Below are 27,191 nucleotides of genomic sequence, written 5' to 3'. Positions count from 1 at the left end.
CAAAAAAGTTCCCAATGTGCAATAACCAAACATTTGTTAACATGCATCCTCACCTATCTCTCCATGCAGACTCACCCCAAATTATATGATTAGATTGTTTTCACTATATGCTAATCTTGTGGAACACGAAGAATTAAAATATTCTTCCTATTTTACCTATCATGAAAAAAAAAACCTCTGCCTGTCCAGATTCATTTATTCTAAAAACTGATGTATTAAGAATAAAAGAACGTCTTCTCTAAGCTAACCATTTATTAATAGTCCATCTTTCCTTTCATGTTTCTTTTATTTTTCTCAGGCAGTAGACTAAGGGTAGGACTTGCAGCCACCACTAATGCAAAATGCAAAGGCTTTTTCTTCTACCTTATGTAAAAGGGACAAACTTGTTTGATTATAAGGTACCTTTTAGACATTTTGGTACATTTCAAAGAATGGTCAGTGTGATTTATGAAGATACCAAAGCACAGATTAAAAACAAAAGCCAACTTCTGAGTAGACGTGGACTACCTGGATTTCGAAGGAAGTTTATTTTTGGCTAGTTCAATAAAGAACTAATTTAAGGGTTTAAGCAGAAAAAGAATTAAGTAGAGTCTAATTCTAGAAATGCAAGCCTAATTAGAATATAGCAACCTCATGCTTCTGTTAGGATGCCCATTTGCATGCAAAATCTTTTAAGAAGGGTGGCATGCCAGACTTAGAACTGTTTCTCTTAAAATCTTACTTGCCTACACAGTAATGGAGGCTACAGAAGTCAGCAAAGCTTCCAACACCATAAAAGTTTAAATCAGCTATTAGTGAAAGTGAAGAGGAAAAAGGAAAAATAAACTAAGAAAATACATACAGACAGACTTTAGTAAGAAATCCTAAGAGCTAAAATATGGATAAGTCATACAGATAATCATGGTGTTTCTCATCTCAAAGTTTAATTTGTAGCAGGAATAACATAATTATGAAATCAGACTTAGAAAATTCATCTTAAAATAATAGTTCTCAAGTTATATAAGCAAGCTTTATCACAAATTTAAGCCTCCTGGATTTGGAGTGATAGATATAAGAGTAGGAGTCAACCTACTCTTGTAAACATGTGATGAAAATAGTAACAATGATAGTACCACCATAATATCGAGTGAAGATATGTATATGGAATCACAACAGAGATTCATCTAAAATGAGTGAGCACTTATTTTTAGTCTCCTTTTTAGTAGTTTAAAAATTTCAGTACATTTTCCAGTACATTATAAAAATGAAATTAGAAGAGGAAATAACTGAAAGGACAGGTCTTTGACACTTTGTAGTGAGACCACTCACATGAATAAACCTGATGAATAGAGCACAAAATCTACTGTAAGTAAAAACAAATATTTCAAAAGTGTATCAAGAGATGGGACCCAGATATTTCTAGCTTATTTTAAAATGTTATATGATACATTTGTAAAATCTAGAAAATAACCCTTGCTCCTATTTCCATAAAAAGGGATTATACATCTACACAGGACACTATAAATTATACATCTAAACAGGACACTATAAATTATATTTTTCTTAATTTATTAGAACTTTATTCCAAGAAATTCTGCATAAATTTTGAAATACTAAAATAAAATAGTATAATCAAAAGTACTTTAATATTTGCTGACTTTTAAGTAATTGATAATATATTTAGCTATAAAAAGAGGGGAAAATACTGGACCAATATTTTAAGATAAACAACAAGCAAATAGATGATCAAGTATAAAAATGGGCATTTTAAAAGGTTTTACCCGCATCATTTCATTCTCTAATTGTTTTTTACGATGTAGACGTTGCTGATGAGATTTGAGTACATTTTCTACATGTTGCTCCATAAAGAATTTAAATGCCTGAGGAGAATAACTTTGAATACGAGATTCCCTTCGCTCTTCATCTTTCTTGTTTTTCCTAACGGTGATAGGTGAGGTTGTAATCTGTTTCTTTTCTTTATCCCCACCATCAACATTTTCATAACTTTTTTCACTCTCATCTTCCTTAGGCATGCTTGCCTGATCCTCTTTGCTAGATTTATTGATTGATTCATATGGAGGAACAGATGGATTTTGGTGTAGCAGATGTTTTGGATAAGGTGGAGGTGGACCTTGATAGTTTGGAGCTTCAGCAACAGGAGGCATAACAGTCATATTTGAAGTGGTACCCTCAGAAAAAGGACTAGGCTGAACTGTCTGAATTGGCTGTGGTATCCAAGAAGGGTGTGTAGGTGCTAATGCAGTCTGTAGCTCTGGTTTTAAAACACGTATACTCTTCACAGGCTGTTGTATAGGAGCTGGTGTAATAGCAGTGACTGTTGTAGCTGAAGGCTGAGAATTAGCAGAATGACTTGTTCTATTTCCTAATGGGTTATTAAAGGAATTTGACCTCACTGGTATGTTAGGTTGCCATGTAGGGATTTCATGCCCACTGCCTGGGGATGACTGGGCTGGAGCAGAAGATGACTGAGGCCAAGTTGTTTGCAATCCAGGTGCATTAATGTTATAAAGTTCCATGTTATGACTGTTTCTGTTTGGCACCATCATAGATTGGGGAATATTTCCATTTGTATATGATGAAGATGCAGCAGATCCCCCTGTTTGTAAAGCAGAAGAGCTTTGTCCATTTGTTGGGGTCAGAGGATATGGAGGGGGTGGTTGCCGATTCACAGTGCCAGCAGGAACATTTTGGTGTATCATAAAATCAGTTTGACCACTACCATTCTGAATTCCAGGTCTTCCTGGTGGAAAGTTAAATTTGTTGGAACTCTGCATGATGATTGGTTGTCTGCCGACAGGAACAGAACTAATGCCTCTCTGTCCCTGATTCGGAGGATTCATTGGGGATGCATTCAGAGGTGGTGGAGGATAGCCCTCCTGCCAGGCTCCAGGTGGAACAGGAGAGATTCTGGAGATTACGTATTCCATGTTCCCGGAATAGCGCTTTGTTTGAGAGTTTGGTTCCCAAGATGGAGGAGGTGGAGTTGTACCTCTTGGAGGAGGAGTCTGGCCTCTGGGAGGTGGTGGAGGAGTGACGCTCCTTACTTGAGGAAGTGGTGGGGGGTTTACTCTCTGTCCGTTGCTAGGGTGAGCTTGAGCAAATGCTGTTATACCAGAGCCTGACAAAGGCCTTCCTACATCGGTCTGCGAGTTGGGACTTTCAGAACGATAGGCCACACTTTCTCCTAGTGGAGGGCCATGTCTTTGAGGAACTAAGGATTCTTTGGAACCTTTCCAGCTTTGTTTGCGGTTAACTGATTGTTGCACACTCCCTATGGTTACAAAACAGAGGGAAAAAAACATGTTTTTAACCTCTTATTTTTGAAAAATTTAGCTTGGAATTCTGACATAGCTAAACAGTAATTCTCTTTTGAGAATTACAAAAAAAATCAAACTTCAGTTAAGTGGTTTTATGCTACCTTTCAAATTTTTACTAATTTTGGCTAGGTAATACATTCCCATGGCCTAAATTAAGAAGTACAAAAGTATACTCACCTCTGTCTCCAGCTTTCTTCCTTCCATCAGTAAGATACTTTAGGGACATGCAAGTAATTAGTATACCTCCTATGTATACTAGTGTGCCTGGCTCTTCTCATTAAAATACTGAAAATTCTAGGGGCACCTGGGTGGCTCAGTGGTTGAGTATCTACCTTTGGCTCAGGTCGTGATCCTGGGGTCCTCAGATCGAGTCCCAAATCGGGCTCCTGTCTCCCTCTGCCTGTGTCTCTGCCTCTTTCTCTGTGTCTCATGAGTAAATAAATAAAATCTTTTAAAATAAAATAAAACACTGAAGATTCTTTATCAGTATATAAAATGTTTGTTTACTTTAAAAAAGTGTTACCACAGTTTTTCACAGTATTGGTGTACCCAAATTTAATTTTTTTAATAGGCTCCACACCCAGTATGGAGCCCAACACAGGACCTGAACTCATGACCATGAGATCAAGACCTGAGTTGAGATCAACAGTCAACTGCTTAACTGATTGCGCCACCCAGGCACCTGCATATACCCAAGTTTAATGTTTCCCTACTGAAGACTATTAAGGTTTCTAGTCTTTTGCTGTATATATAAAAAAAGCAATGAAAAATTTTGTACAGATATCATTTCATATATATGTTAAGTAGATAAATTATCAAAAGTGGCATTATTGAGCTGAAGGGTATGTCCATTTGTAATTTTAATAGATACAACTACTTTTAAATGTATTTGAAAGATACCAGGCGATAATCAGTTGAACACTAAATAAAGTATAGATTTTACAGTTTCTCTTTACTGGAATTTTCAAGTAAACGAAATGGCAAGAAAATAAATGATACAAAAAAAGTTGAATGGGACGCCTGGGTGGCTCAGTGATTGAGCATCTGTCTTTGGCTCAGGGCATGATCCTGGATTCCCAGGATCAAGTCCTGCATTGGGCTCCTTGCATGGAGCCTACTTCTCCTCCCTCTGTCTGTGTCTCTGCCTCTTTCTGTGTCTCTCATGAATAAATAAATAAAATCTTAAAAAAAAAAAAAAAGAAAAAGATCTTTAACACATTTAAAAATACATAAAATATATTTGTATGGAATGCAATTCATATAATTAATATATTCCAGATAGAGATTATATGGTAAAGATTTACAGATCTAAATATATAAAACAAAACATGTAGCAACATTCAAAACACATACATGATGAAAAAATGGTAAATGTTCAGAATGTACAATTTATTTTTTTATTTTTAAAAAATATTTTATGTATTTATTCATGAGAGACACTCAGAGAAAGAGGCGGAGACACAGGCAGAGGGAGAAGCAGGCTCCATGTAGGAGCCTGACGTGGGACTTGATCCTGGGAGCCCAGGATCACGCCCCGGGCAGAAGGCAGGTGCTAAACCACTGAGCCACCCAGGGATCCCCGAGAATGTACAATTTAACACTTTGTTTCATCAAGACTGGGCAGCATGCTGGGTCTAAGACTCCAGGAAAAGTCATCACTCTGGACAACCTAGGCAAGTCCTCTGGCCACTAAGCTCAGTCTCACCTTCCTCAGATAGCCAGCTGAGGCTAAATATAACATGTATTCACTCACTCAGCTTTTACCAGTTAAATTACAAGTCTCTACAGGCCTAGAGTATACCATCATCTCTGTTCTGCACCTCCCACAAAGCTGTGTTCTCCCACTCCTACCCTTCAGACATGCTCTGTCCCATAACCAACACTGGCTCCTATGTCACCAAGCTTTCACATCAACTACTTAAACCTAGTAATCTTCTGCTGACATTCTTTTCAGCCCTTTGCAATTAAGATTTTCTTTTCTTTTTAAAGATTTTATTTATTTGAGAGAGAGAGAGAGAGAGAGAGAACACAAGTGGTGTGGAGGGGCAGAGGGAGAGGGAGAAGCAGACTCCCTACTGAGCAGAGAGCTTGATTTGAAGCTCAATCCCAGGACCGTGGGATCATGACCTGAGCCAAAGGCAGATGCTTAACCAACTGAGCCACCTAGGCACCCTGCAATTAAGGTTTTCTTTAAAAATAACCTGGACTAGGGCTGCTTGGGTGGCTCAATCAGTTAAAGTCTGATTCTTGACTTCAGCTCAGGTCATGATCTCAGAGTTTTGAGATCGAGCCCTGTGTGGGTTCTGCACCTGGCATGGCGCCTGCTTGAGATTCTCTTTTTTTCCTTTTTAAAAAAGATTTTATTTATTTATTCATGAGAGACACAGGCAGAGAGAGAAGCAGGCTCCATGCTGGGAGCCGGACGTGGGACTTGATCCCAGGTGTCCAGGATCACACCCTGGGCTGAAGGCAGCACTAAACCACTGAGCCACCTGGGCTGCCCAATATTCTCTTTTTCTCTCTCCTTCCCTCTGTTCTTCCCCACCCCTTCTCCAAAAAAAAAATAAAATAAAATAAAATTTAAAAAATAATAAACTGGGCTAAAGGTGAAATTCTACATCTTATTTCTTCATACCCTTTAAAAAAAAAGTCAGTTCTTTGGATGCTCATGCTATCTGGGAGGCCACATTCATTCCTCTCAATGAACTCCTACTTGATCAATAGTTTTGACATTTGGTCTACCCTAAGCCCTGCCAACATTCTGTAACTTCAACATCCATATGGACAAAACATCTATCACCCTCACCTCTCAGTTTCTTGACCTCCTCTCGTCAATTTGACCTCTAATATCATTCCTAAGATCATATTTTTAATTTAGGTATTATCTATATCTGCTTTTTTCAAAATCACTTAAGTTTTATACACTTGGACTACAACTCTCCTTCCGTGTTTAACTACTATTACATGCATTTTTCAACTTCACAAAGGCCTCCATATTCTTACTTCATTAGTCCTCCACTTTCTTTATGAAACACTTTAGCTAATTTAAATCCATGGTCCATTACTTCTTTCTTCCCTCTGTATTCCTTTTCTCCTCCCCTCATTTCTATTCATTCATTAAATTTTTATTGAGCATCTAAGCAATCCAAGTACAGTGGTAAAAAAATAATATCCCTGGCCCCACGGGACCTCCATTCTTGGGGAAGAAGACTGACAATAAACACGTAAATAAATAAACAAGGTAACATCTGGGTATGACAAATCCTATAAAGGAACCATAAATAGTGTCAAATGGTAGAGAGTAAGGAGGACATAAAGGGATGAGATTCAGTAGTCAGAAAAGGCTCCACCAAGGAGATGACATATGATCTAAAACTAGGCAAAGGCCCTGAAGTTGGAAGCTTGGTATATTCCAAGAAGAAAAAGAAACTCAGCATGACTGGAGAGCAGTAAATCAGAGGAAGAGGGGTACTCGAAGAAGTCTGAGAGCAGCAAAGCCATCAAGAGGAGTCTGGAAGGAATGAAAAGCCACCGACAGCAGAGGAGGAATATGCCCTAATTAAGGATTTAAATCACCCTTTCAGTATATTCTGAACTCTATCTTATTTTGTACATATTTAGTAGAACTCTAGTCACAGATGATTCTACCTATCTACTTTTTTTTCTTCATGCCTGCTAGAAAAGGTGATGTGAAGTGCACACTGATTCCACCAAAATTCAATGATCAGCATCATCAAATGGCTTTAGCACTGCCAGGAAATCCTACTGCCTCTTTTGGTTTCCACTACAATTCTCTTCAGTCCTGGGTTTCCTCAAATTCCTGTCCCATTCCTCAGACACCTCTCTCAGCAGATGACCTGATTTTCCCCTTGAGAGAAAACTGAAGTTCCATCAGAAAGGAACTTCCCTGTCTTCCGACATAACCCAGGTCTGTTTGTTCCTCTTAGAACAAAATGGTTGTTGCCTCTTCCTCTATAAGGCTAATCATCTCTCATCCTATGCTTTGGATCCTCTCTTTTCCTGGCTTCTCAGGAATTTACTTGATCCTTTTTTCTAGAATGTTTAATTTTTTCCTCTAAACTGGAGTTTTACAGTTTATCTTTTAAACATGCCTAAGCCTTTACTATTAAAAAAACAAATAAGGCTCTCCCTCCAGTCTCATATAGGGCACTACCTCAAAGTGCTGCTGCTACCAGTCCACTCTAAGTATGGAAATGGAGAGCAAAAACTTGGAAACTTTTACAGAAATCTAAGTGTAATTTTATTTCTGTTAAATATAACAATAAAATATTTGGCCTTATATATGTCATTTTTAATTTAAATTTTGGAATAATTCATCATTATTGTTTTTTAAAAAATTAGGGCCCACCCTAAATGACATTATTTAACCTAACTGCCTTCTTAAAGACCCTGTTCACAAATACAGTCAAATTCTGAGATACTAGGAATGAAGACTTCCTGAATTTGGTTGGGGGGAGAACATGATTCAGCCCATAACACACAGAGTAACTTGTTTCTGTCCAGTTATGGGAACATAATTCAGATTGGGAGTGGATTGAGGGACAAATGGATGTGACATAAAGAATTCATGTATAAACAACACATTGAGAAGTTTTTCTGTGAGGGTAGAGTGAGGATATTAGCAAGAGTATGATTCTTATCTATGGTGAAGAACTTTTATTTTTTAAATTTCCAATTCATTATGGATTAATAATTTCATAAAATACACTCCTGGCTTTCAAGACACTGTTGTTTTCTTTCCTTCCTCTTCAGCTAATTCTTCTGTCTTTGCAGGCTTATCCTCTCCTGCCAGCTACTAAGTATTAGGTTTGGTGGTAGGCCATCTTGTCATTTTTGTCTACATTATCTCCTTTAGGAGACCTATTTTATACACAGGGCTAATTGTATATATCCAGCTCCCTACTTGACATCTTCACTTGGATAACTCAATGAACCTAATTCAACCTGATGTCAAAAAACTAGACTTAGGATCTTTCTCCACCAAATCCTGTTCTCTCCTGGCATTTGCTTTTATAATGTGCGGTATCTCCACACTGCATCTATTTTTCTACACCAGAGGCCTAACAGGCATTCCTCTCCATTATCACCTCTCATATGTAATCTATCACCAACTCCTTGTTGACTTTAACCCTCCCATCTCTCTTAATTCATTCACTTTTCTCCACTGCCCTATCCCAGTCCAAATTACCTTCGTTTCCCAGAAACTACTGTTATCTCTTATCCAATCTATCCTAATATCCACCAGCCAATTCTTATCCACTGCAGCCATCTTTTTGAAACACAAATCTAATCATGACATTACCCTGCTTGAAGTTTCCCTAACTTCCTGCTGCTTTTAGGATAAGATCAATAGACAGTCCTGCATAGTCAGGCCCTATGTACTTCTCCAGTCCTATCACATACTGGTTTTCAGTGTCCCAACCACATTCAGTTCTTCCAGCGTAGTATCAAAACCTGCCAAACAGGCCATGCACAGATAGAGACACTCTTCCTCACTAAATCCTTCCCATTAACCTTAGTCTTGCTTCAGCTATCAGCTCTACTACCAGTTTCACAGGAAAATTTTCTCTGATCTTCTTGACTAGGTCAAAAAGCCCTCTATAAGTCCAAAGTACCATATAACTCACCCTTCTTCATTCACATGTATATAGCTGCAGTTCTACATATATTTTTTTGTGAAAATGTTTGATCTCCCTTACTAGATTGTCAGCTCTACAAAAGGGCAAGAACTTTATACTCAGTACTGAGCAAAGATCCTGAAACAGTGGATGATCAATAAAATTTTGCTGAATGAAAGAAAGAATGAATAAGTCCTCTTATAAATCAATAAAAAGATTAACCCAAGATTAAAGAATAAAAATGCCAATTTAAAAATAACCGATAAATAAATAAAAATTAATAACCAAATATTCAATACTAATGATCAAAGACATGTGAAAATAAAATGAGACAGTATTTCTATAGCCATTAAATATACAAAAATCATAATACCTAGGATTTATAAATATAAGCATTCTTGTATTAAATTGATCAGGAGAATGTAGGTTGGGAATACCTTTCTAGGCAGCAATATCTAAGAAAAACCTTAAATTTTTGCAAGACTTTGGAAATTTCCTTTATAAAATCACCAAGAATGTACAAAGATTTAGGTATGAAAGGATTTACTGCAGTGCTGTCTATAATGGCAAAAAAAAAGCAAACAGCAAATGTCAAAATATGAGAGACTGGTTACATAAAGTATGTGATAAATATAACTTAATGTAATTATTAAAATTATTTTGTAGACCATTTAGTAACAAGGAAAGTTATGCAGTTTAAGTAAATCAAGTAGGTTTTACTATGACTCCATTTTTTGTTTAAACAATAACAAAATACACACATTTAAATCTACTCATAGTATAAAACTATCATGCTATTACTCTGACTTGAGACTTACCGTGCTGCTTTTAACAATTTCTAAGACTAAAGAGTTGATATAGATAAATATTTTAGAACTATAAGAAATGAGAAAAAAATGTTTGATTAATCACCTGGTTTCAAGCTGGCATTGATAGGTCTGGCAGCTGCTGCGGCCATCTGTTCCCGGCGAGGATCTTGGTAACTCATTTTACTAATGAATTCAATTGCTGCCTCTATACTTCTGTTATTCGTTTTCTGAAGAGCTTGTATAACCATATCCTGGTACGAAGTTTAAAAAAAAAGAAACAAAGCTTAAATCTTATAATTAATTAAGAGAGAAAGAAGACTATAAGCTCCACTAGAGAAATTCATAATTATGAACAGCAGGGCCCCAAACCACAATATTAATGTCTTGTTTGTAAAACTACTATAAACATCCATATAATCTCAAAGTAAAAAAGAAAACAAACTCAAATTCAAGTGTTTCTTTTCTTTTCTTAAAGATTTTTATTTATTCCTGAGAGACACAAGAGAGAGCCAGAGACACAGGCAGAGGGAGAAGCAGTCTCCCTGTGGGGAGCCCAGTGAGGGACTCGATCACGACCTGAGCCAAAGGTAGATGCTTAACCACTGAGCCACCCAGGTGCCCTCTTGAAGTGTTTAACGTTTTCACCTTTATGTAACATATCATTTCTTTTTTTAAAGATTTTTATTTCTTTGACAGAAGTAACGAGCATAAGAGCATAAGCAGGGGGAGCGGCAGAGGGAGAGGGAGAAGCAGGCTCCCCACTGAGCAGGGAGCCTAATTCAGGGCGTGATCCCAGGATCCTGGGATCATGACTGAAGCCAAAGGCAATGCTTAACAGACTGAGACACCCAGGTGTCCCATATTACTGTTTTCTTATAGGATTAACTTCTGGGGATAATCATAATAGCATAACTCTGATTATTTCTTATTCTTAATTTCATCCTTATACAAAGAGACTATCAGATTGTTTAAAAGGTATCAATCAGGGCAGCCCAGGTGGCTCAGCGGTTTAGCGCTGCCTTCAGCTCAGGGTGTGATCCTGGAGACCTGGGATCAGGTCCCATGTCGGGCTCCCTGCATGGAGCCTGCTTCTCCCTCTGCCTGTGTCTCTGCCTCTCTCTCTCTCTGTCTCTCAGGAATAAATAAAATCTTTAAAAAAAAAAAAAAGGTGTCAATCAAAATACTGGAAACTACTCTTTTGTACCATTAGAACATTTTAGTAAGCACCTTTGTCACTGTGTTTACTGGTAAAAGAGCTATGTAATTCTGATTTATATCCTCTTAGAGCTTACACTTTCAGAGAACCTTTTTTATAAAGGACATAAATATAGTACAAATGGTATAAAAGACTATATATGATTATGTGATGAAGACTTTAGGAGGCTACATGATATGATATAAAAGCAGAGAGACTGGAATCAAACAAAAGTGAGTTTGAGTTCCAGTACTATGCTTTTGGTGTTTTTTTGTTTGTTTTTTTTTTGTTTTGTTTTTTTGTTTTTTTTTTTTTTTAATTTATGATAGTCACACAGAGAGAGAGAGGCAGAGACACAGGCAGAGGGAGAAGCAGGCTCCATGCACTGGGAGCCCGACGTGGGATTCGATCCCGGGTCTCCAGGATCGGGCCCTGGGCCAAAGGCAGGCACTAAACCGCTGCGCCACCCAGGGATCCCTGTTTGTTTGTTTTTAATGCTTAGAAGCAAAGATACGCTCCAGTGATTGCAGATTTATTTATGTGCCCTACTTTGGAACTGTGTGAACTTTGGCAAATTATTTAACATTCCAAGCTCAATTTCTTCACCTGCAATACACTCATAGAGTTGAGGTGTGGACTTAATAAGAAAACATGTAAAAGCATATAAGCACAGTGCCTGTAGATTAGATGTGGGTTGTCCTGTTCTGTTCCTTGTCCTTTATGTGTAGACATAAATTACACACTAACACACAGAAAGCAAATGGATAGGGTTTTTTCAAGAAGGAGGCAGCGATTTACTTGTCCTAGAGGAGCTAGTATTTTAAAAGATATTTTAAAGTGGAAATGGCCTAGTAAGACTAATGGGTGAAGAGGACACTGACAGATGATCCTGGGGTGAGACCAACAAAAAAAAGGTTGCAGCAGAGGTGCCTGGGGGACTCTGTTGGTTGAGTGTCCACCTTTGGCTCAGGTTATGATCTCAGAGTCCTGGGATGGAGCCACCTGTCAGGTTCCCTGCTCAATGGGGAGTCTGCTTCTCCCTCTCTCTCTGCCCCTACCCTCCACTCCAACAAATAAATAAAATCTTAAAAAAAAAAAAAAAAAAAAAAAAGGTTGTAGCAGAGACTTGCTGCCTATTCAAGATCCATTCTCTCTTTCCTAGAAAAATACTGACTTTGTTGGAAGAATTCTTCCTTATAGCTACAGTGGCCACATGACAATTCTGACAATGAAACAAAAGCAAGGGTTTCTGGAAGAATGTTGTTATCCTTGATTTAGGTACTAGTACTTCCTGTATCCTGTTTCCTAGATGATAGATCTGACATCTGTGCTACAGCATGATGCCACCAAGAAGGAACATTCAAGAAACTCATAAAAGTCCTAGGTTCTGATATCTTTAAGAGACTGAACCAATGCTAGCTATATAAATTGAGTCACTATTTTGTTTAAAGCATTATTATTTGGGTTTTTGTTAAAAGCAACCAAACTCAATCCTTAACTGATACAAAAGTACAATGTGATCACATTTTATGCCAATCAGACTTCTGCAAGTTTGTAGTGAGATACAAAGGAATTAGTAAGTCCCCCTTGTGTGCAAATTTAAAATAATTCAAATCACTCCAAATTAAAACTCAATAGGGAGTGCTTAACTTTAAAACTGGTTAAGCCAAATGAACTGTATTTATGCTACTATCATATGGGAATGTCATCTCACTTGCTAAGAAAACTGTACCCACCATCCTTTTTCAATATTGTGGGAACCATATTTTTGTTAAATGCCTATAATTTTAGCTGGTGATTATTATGCTGGCTGTTATTTTCAAATAATTACTGATGTATGTTAAAATGTTTTTTGCATCTGTTAACAATATCAACCAAAGTTCTGTAACCAGGGGTGTTAGTGCCAGCATGAAAAACAGCATCCACAAATCAGTAACTTTGGAAATCTTATGTAATAAGAAAACATCATGTCCACATTACTATGGTGTTTTCCATGTATATAAACAAAAATACACATCACTGCTTGAGATTTATGTGCCCCAAGAACACATCAATTCTGTTTAACATTTATTTCTACAAAGAAATTAATCTTAAAATACTTGAGGTTTTAATTTTACAGACCATTAGAAACATTCTCAAAAAACTGGCAACTGCCTTGAACCTGATGTAGCTAAAGGAATAGATTGGATTTATGAAATGATAAAATAATAAAGCAAAAACTGGATAAAATTTTAATTTTTTAATTTTTTTTTAAAGATTATTTGAGAGAGTGAGCAAGTAGAGTGGGGGGGTGGGTGGGCAAAGGTAGAGAGAGAGAAACCAAAGCAGACTCCATGTTGAGCACAGAACCCGATCTCCCCACCCTGAGATCATACCTGAACTGAAGCCAAGAGTTGGATGCTTAACTGAATGTGCCACCTAGGCACTCCTGGATAAAAATTTTAAAGTACCAAGTTAGGATTTTAAACAAATTCTGCAATATAATGAGAAGCTATCAGAATGAGTGATTTGAGGAGGCAGCAGAAGTAAATTGCCATATTCTTTATATTACTGTGGGGATAAATAATACCCTAATTTCATTATTTGGACAAATGAGAATTGATAAATGTCTAAATGCTTTTAGTAAAGCAACCCTGCTTAAGGGGTTATTAATGTCATAAGGTGATAATAGTAAAATATGTTACTGTAATAAAGCTAACATATCTTTCTAATGCAACGCAATTATTGTTTTTATTGCCAACAGATAAAGAATAGGGCATTGACTTAAGTGAAGTTAGAGAAAGACTATCATACGATCTCACTTACATGTGCAATCTAAGAAACAAAAAACCAGATTCTTAAATATAAAGAACAAACTGCTGGCTGCTAGTGGGGAGGTGGGTGGAGGGACGAGCAAAACAGATTAAGAGTATTAAGAGGTACAAACTTCCAGTTATAAAATAAGTAAATGATAAAAGATGGAAAGTACAGCACAGAGAATATACTCAATAATATTGTAATAACTCTGTACGGTGATAGATGTTAACAGTGGTGATCACTGCTAATGTATAGAACTGTCTATAGTACTGTCTATATACCTGAAAATAATGTTACATTGTATGCCAATTACACTTAAAGAAGACTAAGCACTGACTAATGCTTAGATTCTATTTCTTAAAACTGTCAATGTTAGAAAGAATTTTAAAGTTCCTTAAAGGAATAGACCATGTTTGGTACCACTCAATTCACTGATTGAAGAGTTCACACATAGTAAGAGCTCCAGAAATACAATTCTACTGAGGTGATTTATCTGATATAACACATTACCACTTAAGGGCCTTTACAGCCATGTGATTTTCTAAACTCTCTTTCCCTAGCAATATATAAAAGGAAAGAATAAGGTCAATGATTCACTCCTTTCTTTTGTTTTTCTTAACGATATTTATTTATTTGAGAAAGACAGAGAGAGCAAGAACAGAGGGGAGGGGCAGAGGGAGAAGCAGACTCTCTGAGCAGGGAGCTCCATATGTGGCTTGATGCAGGGCTGGATCCCAGAACCCTGGGATCATGACCTGAGCAGAACGCAGATGCTTAACAGACTGAGCCACCTAGGCGTGCTGATTCATTCCTTTCTTTATTCTTTGCCTTCTGGCTAAGAGATTAGGAAGAAAGTACTCTGCAGAAATTCCACATAAACTATTTCCTTAATCCTCCCAGTTCTAACCAGGAAAATACCAAAGGTCTTCTCCTCCTTTCTCTCTGGATGAATAGGGGGGCACCTGGGTGGCTCAGTAGTTGAGCATCTGTCTTTGGCTCAGGTCGTGATTCGGCTCAGGTCCTGATCCCGGGATCCTGGGATCAAGTTCCACATTGGGCTTCCCGTAGGAGTCTGTTTTTCCCTCTGCCTAAGTCTCTGCCCCTCTCTTTGTCTCTCATGAATAAATAATATTTAAAAAAAAAAAGGATTAAAAAATGGATGATTAAGGTAGGCCAGAAAGAGTCATCGTTTTTCTCTAGTTTGGTTGAAATCTTCCTTTTCAAATCTTACTATAATGCATACTTAAGTTTTCAATTTTAACCTTAGAAATCTCTGAAAATGTGGTCACCAAAATATTAACCATAATGAAAGAATTTTAAAGGTAATTATCTTTATGTAGTAGAGCTAAAGGTAATTTTCAGTGTTCTCTTTCCACTTCTTAATTTTTAACAGGGGATAGATATTTTTATAATCAAGAAAAAAGTTACTATAATTTCAAAGGAAAACCTAATTAACACTTGCTCATTCACATTTAGTTACATTTTCCATGGCCAACTTGTATTCAAAATGATTTCTGCTACCTAAAATAGTCAAAGAAAATGTTATCATGGAAAATATATGTTAGTAATAATCTAAATGGAATATGATTATAAATATATATATATGTGAATAAAAAACTTTCAATATGAATTCTAAAGGTAAATAGTAAAGACTTGGCATAACTAACATGAACTGAAATTTCTAAAAATAAAACTGAAATTCTAGCAGATTGAGCAATATGTAAATTTTCAGTTTTTGTGATTTGAGATTTAGGCCTGAGAATGATGTGAACATATAGCAGCTTAATGAAATCCTGATTAACCGAAAAAAAAAAAAAAAAAAAAAAAAAACGAAAGAAAGAAAAGAAAAGAAATCCTGACTCTACTTCTTTCTCTGTAGTATAAACTTAAACTTCGTAAGCTGTCATTTCCACACAGCCACTTTGCCCCAGAGCCCCTATTGCACGCAGAGATGTCCATTCCTACTCACTCTCTCCTCCTCTGTAGCTTTCTCAACTGCACTTTCATTCTGACTTCAAGACTTGAGCTTTAAAATATCAGAAACCACAGAGAAAACTAAGAAATAATTATTTTGTTTTACTAATTAATGGAATTGTAAACAACATTCTTTGTTGATTGGAATATACAAATTTGTATACATAGTTAAATTCTCTCAAAGGAAACATTTTGGCAGACATTATGTTTGGCAGACAAACATAACAAACATTATGTTTGTTACCATAACAGTTTTATGCACTACTGTAAGGTAAGAAAAATCTTTCTTTTATCTTTCAAAATTCCTACCTCATCAAATCCAGCAGCTTGCAAATCTTGAAGCATTTGTGGATTAACTTCTGAAGTACTCCGACTTGTTTCATTTGCAAATGGTTGTAGAGAGTTTCGAATTTCCAGCAAGGCTTTATGATGCGTCCCAAATTTCGGTGGATTTCTGACTTGTCGGGGATCTTCGGTTGACATTTTACTCATGTTCTGCTCAGTCTTAGCAGCATCCGATGGCTTGGATAAATTCCTAAGGGATTCCCGAATTTCTTGCAACATCTGCCGGCTACTGCCAGTGTAGTTACTGGCAGGAAAAGTCTTAGGCCTCATTTGTCTATATCCTTCTGGCTTTTCACTTCTCTTCATGAAAACATCTATATTTATAACCCACACAAAGGACTTCTTTAAAGCTACTTGATAGATTCAGAACTTTCTCTTGAGCAAAACTGAAAAAGATTCTTTGCAGAAGTCCCCAGGAATGTTGAAATTCTTCACCATCTAAATAATTAGCCCTATAAAAGAAAAGAAAAGCTATAAAGTGATTACCTGATAAAGCAGTACCATGTATTTGGGGGGAAAAAACACTGATTTAGTAGTCAGAGACCTGGTTTATAGTTCTGGCTCCATTAAATATTAGGGTATGAACAGGACAACTTTGTTAACTTCTCTGTGCCTATTTCCTAATCTATAAAATTATATCAAGTACTAGTTATGATGATAAAAATATGAGGGATCCCTGGGTGGCGCAGCGGTTTGGCGCCTGCCTTTGGCCCAAGGCGTGATCCTGGAGACCCGGGATCGAATCCCACGTCGGGCTCCCGGTGCATGGAGCCTGCTTCTCCCTCTGCCTGTGTCTCTGCCTCTCTCTCTCTCTCTCTGTGTGACTATCATAAATAAATAAAAATTTTAAAAAAAAGTTAAAAAAAAATAAAAAAATAAAAATATGATTTTAAGAGTGCCTACTAAGTTGGGGTGCCTCACTGGCTCAGTTGTAAGACCATGCAACTCTTATCTCAGGATCATGAGTTTTTTTTTTTTTTTTCTGGATCATGAGTTTGAGCCCACATTGGGTGCAGAGATTACTTAAAATAAATAAAAAACCTAGGGCACCTGGGCAACTCAGTGGTTGGGCATCTGCCTTTGGCTCAGGTTGTGATCCTGGGGTCCTGGGATCGAATCCCGCAATGGGGAGTCTACCTCTCCCTCTGCCTCTCTCTGTGTGTCTTTCATGAATAAATAAAATCCTTAAAAATAAAAATAAATTAAAAATAAAAAACTTTACGAAAAAAAGAGTGCTTAGAAAGCATATAAAACATATACAGATGCAAGAGATTACTAAAGTGAACTGATATAACAGTCTTCTTGTCAACTTCACTTTGCAGGTCCAATTCTAGATTTTAAAATTGGACTTTGGGCCACCAGGGTAGCACAGTCATTTAAGTGTTTGACTCTTAGTTTTAGGTTCAGGTCCACGATCTCAGAGTTCTGAGATTAAGCCCTGTGTTGGGGTCCATGCTCAGCACAAGGTCTGCTAGAGATTCTCTCTCTCTCTCTCTCTCTCTCTCTCTCCCCCTCTGCCCCTCCCACTCATGCTCTCTCTCTCAAATAAATAAATAAAATAAATCTTAAAAAATAAAATAAAATTAGACTTGAAATATAAGATTTCTTTAGAAGAGGGGCACCTGGGTGGCTGTCAATTAAGTGTCTGTCTTCAGCACAGGTCATGATTCCAGGGTCCTGGTATGGAGCCCGAGTTGGGGTCCCTGCTTAGCAGGGAGCTTAACGTCTCCCTCTCCTCCACACTTGTGCTCTCTCTCTCAAATAAATAAAGAAATAAAATCTTAAAAAAACATTTCTTTAGAAGAAAAGGTACTGTTGTTTTAAAAAGGGTTTTAAACTACTTGTCCAGGGCACCTGGATGGCTCTGTCAGTTAAGCGTCTGCTTTTGGCTCAGGTCATGATCCCAGTATACTGGGATCAAGTTCCACATCAGGCTCCCTGCTCAGTGGGGAGTCTGCTTCTCCCTCACCCTTTTTTCCCACTTGTGTTCTCTCTCTCACTTGCTTTCTATCTCTAATAAATAAATAATGTATATATATATAAAATAAACCACTGGCCCAGAAGATACCTTTATGCTTCCAAAATAGATGCCTGGGCTTATTTCACGAACTGTGGACTAGGACTCTAGAGATAGTAAATTCATTAATGACAGAATGAGGAATGGTCATCTGTGGATGACTTATCGGGATGAGGAAAGGTCATCTGTGGACGACTTATCGGGATGAGGAATGGTCATCTGTGGACGACTTATCTTATTCCTCACTTAATGCATGAATGTCTTTTAAAACACACTAGAAGAATAGTCATTTAAAGTCTACTTAAGGGCAGCCTGGGTGGCTCAGCAGTTTAGCACTGCTTTCAGCCCAGGGCATGATCCTGGAGACCCGGGATCGAGTCCCACGTCGGGCTCTCTGCATGGAGCCTGCTTCTCCCTCTGCCTGTGTCTCTGCCTCTTTTTCTCTCTGTGTCTCTCATGAATAAATAAAATCTTAAAAAATAATAACAATAAAATAAATAAAAATAAAGTCTACTTAAACATCCTGACTGACAGGGAAATCACTAATGCAAGAAAGCCATTTCATGTGACCTGCAACAAGTACTAAAGGTGTTTTCTTTCTATGGAGTACCATGATATTCCACTCATTGCATACTAAGAGCCTGTTATGGGCTGGTGCTAAACAACTTTGCCTACATCCTTATTTAACCATCCCAACAGCCCTGTGGAGCAGGTTTATTGTATCTACCTTGTATATGAGGAAATTGAGGTTTAGAGAGTTTGGGTAAAACAGTTTAGTTTGTAAGTGGTACCACTGGCATGTGAAACATTGCTAATTATCACCTACTAGGAGTCTATTTCTATTCTATTTTTTAAAGTAATCTCTACACCCAACGTGGGGCTTGAACTTACAACCCCAAGATCAAGAGTAACATAGTCAGGGAGCCTGAGTGGTTCAGTTAAGAGTCTGACTCTTGATTTTGGCTCAAGTCATCTCAGGGTTGTGACATCAAGCCCCATGTTCAGCTCTTGCTGGGCATAGACCCTGCTTGAGATTCTCTCCCTTTCCCCTGCACACATGCTTTCTTTCTCTCTCAAAAAAACAAAAAAGAGTCACATGCTCTACCAACTGAGCCAGCTATGTGCCCCATTTCTATTCTTATAAATGTAATCACCATTCATGTTACATAAAAAGGTCTATAGACAGATGTAGATACATCCTTCTAGTCATTTATGTCTCCGGCTTATGTTACCTTCTCAATGACCCTTTCACTGGTCACTTAGTTATCCTATTTTCTTAATAGATCTAAAATTATTTTACTTGTTTAGTTAACTATCTATCTCCCCTCATGACATAAAAGCTCCATGAGAACAGAAGACATTATTTGTCTCATAACCACTCTGTTCACTGCTGATATCACAGCCTTACACAATGAGTACTCAATAAATGTACATGTTGACAAATGAAATAAACGTCTTCTAAACATCCCCAGTTCCTTTAAAGATCTATTTGAGAGAGAGCAAGTCAGCAAGGATGAGTGGGAGGGGCAGAAGGAGAGAGAAAGAATCTCAAGCAGACTCCCCACTGAGGTGGAGCCCTACAGCTGGGCTCGATCTCATGACCAATGAGATCAGGACCTGAGCTGAAGGGACGCCTGGGTGGCTCAGCCACTGAGTCTGTCTTCGGCTCAGGGCATGATCCCAGAGTACTGGGATCAAGTCCCACATCAAGCTCCCTGCATGGAGCCTGCTTCTCCCACTGCCTGTGTCTCTGCCTCTCTCTCTCTCTCTCTCCATGTGTCTCATGAATAAATAAATAAATAATTAATTAAAAAAAAAAAGATTTTATTTATTTATTCATGAAAGCCACAGAGAAAGACAGAGAGAGAGGAGCTGAAGCCAAGAGTCAGAGCTTAACTGACTGAGCCACCCAGGTGCCCCTAAATGTTCCCTAATAATAGACAGCTCCAGATACCTGGGTGGCTCAGTGGTTGAGCATCTGCCTTCAGCCCAGGGTGTGATCCTGGGTCCAGAGATCAAGTCCCGCGTCGGGCTCCCTGCGAGAAGGCTGCTTCTTCATCTCCCTAGGTATCTGCCTCTCTGTCTCTCATGAATGAATAAATAAAATCTTTAAAAAAATAATAATAGACATGCTCTTCTGGATATACTCTAGTTTGTTAAAATCCTAGAAGAGCTAGAAAATAATGGAGAAATGAAAAAAATTATTCAAGTACCTGTTCTATTTATTTTAGCATTGTGAACTTGGGTATTTATTTCCCTCAAAAACGGTCTCCTGAGGCATAAAATGGTTGGAATAACAAGATTTATCTTAAGCCCTGAATAAGGATTATGAGGAACAATGCAATATAGCTAATAGTTTGAAGATGAAGGATGCTCCCTGCAACACCATCTATAATGGCAAAGCATGATATCAATCTAGATGCTCATCAGTAATTCTCTGAGCAACTGACAGCACATCTATATGTGATAAAACAGATGTTAAAAAGAATGGTGTAATTCTATCTATATGTACTAACACAAGAACAGGTACCCATAACACACTCTTAAGTGAAACGGGCAAGTTTCAAAGCACTACAGATAAAATAAAGCCATTTCCTATTTTAAAATTAGATTATTATGATGGTTGTATAGTTCTGAAATATACAACTCTGAAGAACCACTGAATTGTATACTTTAAATGAGTAAATTTTATGGTACATAAATTACATCTCAGAGCTGTTACAAATACTTTTGGGGGGGGACCTGGGTAGTTCAGTTGGTTAACTGTCCAACTCTTGATTTTGGCTTAGGTCATGATCTTAGGATCATAAGAGTGAGCCCCATGCCAGGCTCTGCGCTGGGCATGCAGTTTGCTTAAGATTCTCTCTGTCCCTCTCCCTTTCTTCCCCCCCTCCCACTTTAAAAACAAAAAAAAACCGGGATCCTTGGGTGGTGCAGCGGTTTGGCGCTTGCCTTTGGCCCAGGGCGCGATCCTGGAGATCCGGGATCGAATCCCACATCGGGCTCCCGGTGCATGGAGCCTGCTTTTCCCTCTGCCTGTGTCTCTGCCTCTCTCTCTGTGTGTGACTATCATAAATAAATAAAAAATTTAAAAAAAAAATAAAATAAAATAAAAAATAAAAATAAAAACAAAAAAAACCAAAACATTGTATTTTTGAAAATTATGTTTATGGATGTTAATTATATATACACATACACAACTGTTTCCAGCAGGCCTGAAAAAGGTTGAAGTCCTAAAGCAGATCATCAGAGGCATGGTTTTCTGATGACTTTGCCTCAATAATCAGTATTTTTGTGGTACACTTCTTAGTTAAGATCTTAGTTATGATCAATCCAATTCTACTTGACAAGCATCCCAGATTTCTCCATTTTTTAAAAACAAAAATGATCAACTCTGTCATTGTGTTGCCAAAAATTACACATATTCTGTCTACAACATGACCCAATCTACTGATAATTACTTCATAAATGAAATTTCTTAATTCTTACACTTTTATGAAGAAAGCAGGTCCCTAATGTTTTCCCTACGCCTTCCCAAAATATTAATACCTTTACTAATGGAATTTTTCTAGGTTTAACACTTAACTCATCAGTCTAAAATTTACAGAATTCCCCTTCTTGCTCGTTCTGAAAGTGAAGATGCTTTCCATGTCCAGTTCTGCAATCTATCATTTCTCCACAATCAAGGATTAACAATAGTGGTTGTGCAATGTCATGTATCAATTCTCTCAATATCTGAGCTACATTTCATTCACAACACCTAAGCATTCCTTTAATACCTCATTTATTTTGGGGGCACCTGAGCGGCTGAGTGGTTGAGCATCTGCCTTTGGCTCAGATCATGATCTTGAGGTCCGAGGATTGAATCCCACATTGGGCTCCCTATAGGGAGCCTGCTTCTCCCTCTGCCTGTGTCTCTGCCTCTCTCTTTCTGTCTCTCATGAATAAATAAATAAAATCTTTAAAAAAAAAAACTCATTTATTTTGGGTTTCAACTCCAAGTTTAGTATCATTTTACTATTTTATCATTTTCAAAATCATTCTCCTTGATAGAGAGGAAAAAAACCCAAAATAAGTATAATTAATTTTTCTCTGTCAATATATAGCATTTTCTTTCATTCTGAACATAGAACCTGGTAAACAGTAAGCAGTGCAAAAATATATGAACTAATAAATGCACAGTGACCTATCCCTTTTTTTCACTCTTAAAAAACTATAATCTTGGGACACCTGGGTGGCTCAGCAGTTGAGTGTCTGCTTTTGGCTCAGGGCATGATCCCAGGGTCCTGGGATCAAGTCCCACAGTCAGGTTCCCCTTGAGGAGATGGCTTTTCCCTCTGCCTGTGTCTCTGCTTCTTTCTGTGTGTCTCTTATGAATAAATAAATTCTTTAAAAATAAAATAAAATCTTAAAAAAAAAACTATAATCTTAGTTTTTTTCTAATTATACAAAGGGGCATCCTTATTGAAAAACTTAAATATTACATAGTTATGTAAAGTAGAAATCCATTCTCTGTTGCATATACACACTCACAATATAATATTACTCAGCCATAAAAAAAGAATGAGATCTTGTCATCTGTGACAACATGGATAGATCTGGAGGGTATTACACTAAATGAAATAAGTCAAAGACAAAGACAAATACCATATGATTTCACTTAATGTGGAAATCTAAAAAATAAGTGAATAAACAAACAAAGCCCCAAAACAAACATATAAACACAGAGAAGAAACTGCTGGTTGTCAGAGGGGTGGGGACAGGGGACGGGCAAAATGAGTGAAGAGTGGGAGGTATAGCCCTCCAGTTAGGGAGTGTGGAAGCCAACGGCATGCGTAAGCCATTGACATGAAAGCAACAGATATGCAATATCATGCAATATCAGTGGTATTGCAATGGTATTATATGGAGACAGATGGTAGCTACATTATAGTAAGCAAAGCATAACAGAGTTATCAGAGTAGTGTATCTGAAACTAATGGAACACTGTATATCAACTCTATTTTAATTAAAATAATTTTTCAATATGGTATATTCTAACATTACTACTAATCAAAATGGGATCACAAAATGTATCATTCTTTTACATAATATGTGAATTTATAAGAAGAGAATGCTGTGTTGCCCAAACTTATCTGACCAAAGAACTTTTTTTCTTTTTTCCCTCAGAGCATTTCATGAGATTCATTTCTATGGAATACATTTTAGAAAATGCTGGGCCAGTCATTCTATGCTATATTCTATAACTCTGTACTTGAATAATGTAATTTCTAATGCTGCTAACATCTGGGTGTACAATGGTCCAGAAATGACTGAGTTCTGGTATATGTGTGATAATATGTTTTAAGTTAAAATAAATGAAAAGTTAGTCTATGCTTATCTCTTTTATCTACATGTTGAAACACTTAGGAATAAAATAGGATATCTGGAATTTTATTTATAATTTGGATTGGTGGTGAAGTGGATAAAGATAGAGATGAGAAATAGAAGCTGATGACTATTGTAGCTGGGTGGTGGGCACATGAAAGTTCATCATACTATCCCCCTTTGGGTGTGCTTGAAAATTTCCTAAACAGAAAGTTAACAACTAAAAAATAGAAAAGGAAATGACTACAATGCTCTGGATCCTGAAATGGTTCTGCAGCAAATTATTATTATTCAAATATAAAACACACAAAGAACACACAGGATTTCGTTAATTTAAAGGAACCATTAATTCCATGCAACCTCATTTCAACATTAGCTTCTCAGGGGAAATAACATTATATTTACTGTTTTTTTAAGATTTTATTTATTTTAGAGAGGGAGAGAGAGCACAAACAAAACAAGAGGGACAGAGGAAAAGGGAGAGAGAATCTCAAGTAGACTCCATGCTGAGCAAGTAAGGGGCTTGATCTTATGACCCTGAGATCATGACTTGAGATGAAACCAACAGTCAGACACTCATCCAACTGTGCCACCCGAGCGCTCCAAAACACTGCATTTAAAGGTTTCAAAAGATAATCCATATTATCTGATTTCAGTAATGATGAAATGGAGGAAATGTGGCATATCTTTATCCAATTGCTCTTGATAAATCCTGTCCCAAAGACTGTGTTTATATACTGCCCTCTACTTGTCAAATTTGTTCTGGTCAAAGCCCTATAAGTTGATGTAATGTATCAATTCTGGGTTGAGGCAGTTAAAAGTCAGTGCTTCTCCATCTCTCTTTCTGCTACCATGACAATATTGGTCAGATTTTGAGATGGTAGCTTCACAGCATGGAGGAAATATGGGTTCCTAAGTCACTGAATGGCTTACTATTGAACCCCAATGGCAAAGGAAGACAGGAATCTCTGTTGTGTTATACCATTGATATTTTGTAGTATTACCACAAAACAGTCTAATATTATTGTGGAAATAAAGATCCTGCAAGGGGCACTTGGGTGGCTCCATCAGTTAAGCATCTGACTCTTGAACTCAGGGTCATGAATTTGAGCCCCTGCACTGGGCTCCATGCTAGGGTAGGTGTGGAGTCTACTTTAAATTTTTTTTAAATATAAACAAACAAACAAACAAACAAATACCACCCCAAATAAGCAGAGTCTATTTATTAAGAACTTGTCATATCAAGAGAGTGAGCCAGCCACCATCTCTTTGGCAGAGATTCAAAGGCAGGCAGGGGAATAGAAAAGCTTTAAATTGAATAAAAGGGAAGACATCAGGTATGCTCTGTCACAAGGAACCTGGAGGCATCCTATGTGATTGGCTGGAGGGTATATTTGTCTTCCCCTGGTTGGTCCTGAGTCAGAAGTTGGCAGTTACTGGGATCCCTGGGTGGCGCAGTGGTTTGGCGCCTGCCTTTGGCCCAGGGCGCGATCCTGGAGACCCGGGATCGAATCCCACGTCGGGGTCCCAGTGCATGGAGCCTGCTTCTCCCTCTGCCTGTGTCTCTGCCTCTCTCTCTCTCTCTGTGACTATCATAAATAAATAAAAATTAAAAAAAAAAAAAGTTAAAAAAAAAAAAAAAGAAGTTGGCAGTTACTGACCAAGACCTGGCCATTTGGGCCTACTGCCACTGAGGCTTTGGGTCACAGTTCTATTTTCATATATGATCTGGTCATTGTCTATTTGCATATTTAGTCTTTCATCCTAAAACAGAAATTGGTCCCTAGAAATGACCCTAATATAGTATTGACTTAGTAGTTGGGCAAAGGGCTTCAAGGAAAGTGATCCCGGGAGCTGGAAAAAATGAAGAATCATGTTTTACAGTGGCAAAATATTTGATAAAGTGCTGCCTTTAACTTACAAGGTGACAAAAGAGTCTACTGAATTTGTAGTTCTGTAAAGAGAGTTTAAAAAAGAGAATCTTTTGCATATTTAGTCTTTCATCCTAAAACAGAAATTGGTCCCTAGAAATGACCCTAATATAGTATTGACTTAGTAGTTGGGCAAAGGGCTTCAAGGAAAGTGATCCCAGGAGCTGGAAAAAATGAAGAATCATGTTTTAAAGTGGCAAAATATTTGATAAAGTGCTGCCTTGTAACTTATAAGGTGACAAAAGAGTCTACTGAATTTGTAGTTCTGTAAAGAGAGTTTAAAAAAGAGAATCTTAGAAGTATATGTTAGCTGCTATTGGGTATTTGGCAAACTATTTTAAATTAGGGGTAAGGTCAGGAAAGCAGCTGATTTCCAAGCAGAAAGAGAAGGAATGGACAGAATTCAGAAATTTAAAGTCTTGCAGGGTTGGAATGCAGCTTGCTTCAAGACCCCAAATAGGAAGAGATGGCATTAAAAGGCTGAGCACAGATGCCCACTGGCATTTCTCAGCTAAGGCACCTCAGCGGTAAAACTGACACTAAAGGGATAGCTGCCCCTCAAATAACTGAGTAGAGAATTGGGAGCTCCTGAATCTCTGGATGAGTTTACTAACACATGTGAATATGGTTATCGACACATGGAATTGACTGGAACTAAATACATCAGAGGCTTGCTAACTTTGAGAAAATAATTATGTTAATTTTTTTTTTTTACACCATGCAAGCTCAGAATAAAAAAGCCTTGGACTATTAACAATTTAAATCCTTTGGGTTCCCAACTTCCATGAACCATAATCTAGATGAGAAAGATTTGCACCTTCCAAAGAGAGACTATTCCCCCAAAATTCACACTTCCATTTGTGGCCAAGGATGATAACAGAAAAAGAACTCTAAGGAGATTCTTAGAGGGAACAAAGGCCAAGGGTCACAGAGAATAATGAATGAGGGAAGGGGAAAATCCCCTCCCTCCAAGGCTGGTTGTTTTCACAGACCTGCCTATGGAGATTTCAAAACTATTATAGATCAGCAATTGCTGCTATTTCCTATTCTTCTCCTTTTCTAACAGTAGTGCTTTTCACAACCCTGCCATTCTTGTTATACCACTGTGTACTGTGGTGAGTGAATGAGAGGGGGATGGACAGGAAGACAAAGAGTGAGAGCAAAAATAACTGAACAGGTCTCTGGATCAAGAGGAACCATATTTGTACCTGAAGGGGAGATTACTGGACATATGGACCACCAGGCCTGTGAATCTAGCTACTGTTGCTTACAGCCCAATATAGCAGCAAAAGAATAATGTAGTACTATGAACATCTTTAAACAATAAGCATAGGGTAGCCTGGATGGCTCAGCGGTTTGGCGCCACCCTCAGCCCGGGGTATGATCCTGGAGACCAGGGATCGAATCCCATGTCAGGCTCCCTGCATGGAACCTGCTTCTCCCTCTGCCAGTATCTGCCTCTCTCTCTCTGTGTCTGTCATAAATAAATAAACAAAATCTTTAAAAAAATAAAAATAAGAAAAATAACCACAGTGTTTTTTTTTTTTTAAAGATTTCTTTATTCAGAGAGAGCGAGAGAGAGGCAGAGACACAGGCAGAGGGAGAAGCAGGCTCCACGCAGGAGGCCCGATGTGGGACTCGATCCCGGGTCTCCAGGATCACACCCCGGGCTGCAGGTGGCGCTAAACCGCTGCACCACCAGGGCTGCCCCACAGTGTTTTCTTGATTCTAAGATACATACTTTTCCATATTCTAGTATTTCTGAAATTGGGTATATCCTAAAGTCAATATTTATTTATTT

General features: G+C 37.8%; 1 protein-coding gene across 3 annotated transcripts in view; it reads right to left on the bottom strand.

The window, feature by feature from the left end:
• LATS1 (large tumor suppressor kinase 1) overlaps positions 1-27,191 on the bottom strand; it is a 50,372-nt gene that overhangs the window by 13,143 nt on the left and 10,038 nt on the right. For all 3 annotated transcript variants that reach the window (XR_011994083.1, XM_025997990.2, XM_025997991.2), the window contains 3 exons: positions 16,040-16,527; positions 9,869-10,016; positions 1,761-3,271 (listed from right to left, as the gene is read on the bottom strand). Coding sequence is in view for 2 of the 3 variants with exons in the window: in XM_025997990.2 (XP_025853775.1) it covers positions 1,761-3,271; positions 9,869-10,016; positions 16,040-16,381 (2,001 nt within the window). In the remaining variant the exon portion in view is untranslated. The remainder of the gene's footprint in view (positions 1-1,760; positions 3,272-9,868; positions 10,017-16,039; positions 16,528-27,191) is intronic.

Source organism: Vulpes vulpes, chromosome 1, assembly GCF_048418805.1.
Source record: "Vulpes vulpes isolate BD-2025 chromosome 1, VulVul3, whole genome shotgun sequence".
NCBI classification, from domain to species: Eukaryota; Metazoa; Chordata; class Mammalia; order Carnivora; family Canidae; genus Vulpes; species Vulpes vulpes.
The sequence above is the reverse complement of the archived record's forward strand: the minus strand, read 5'-3'. Positions and strand labels throughout refer to the sequence as shown.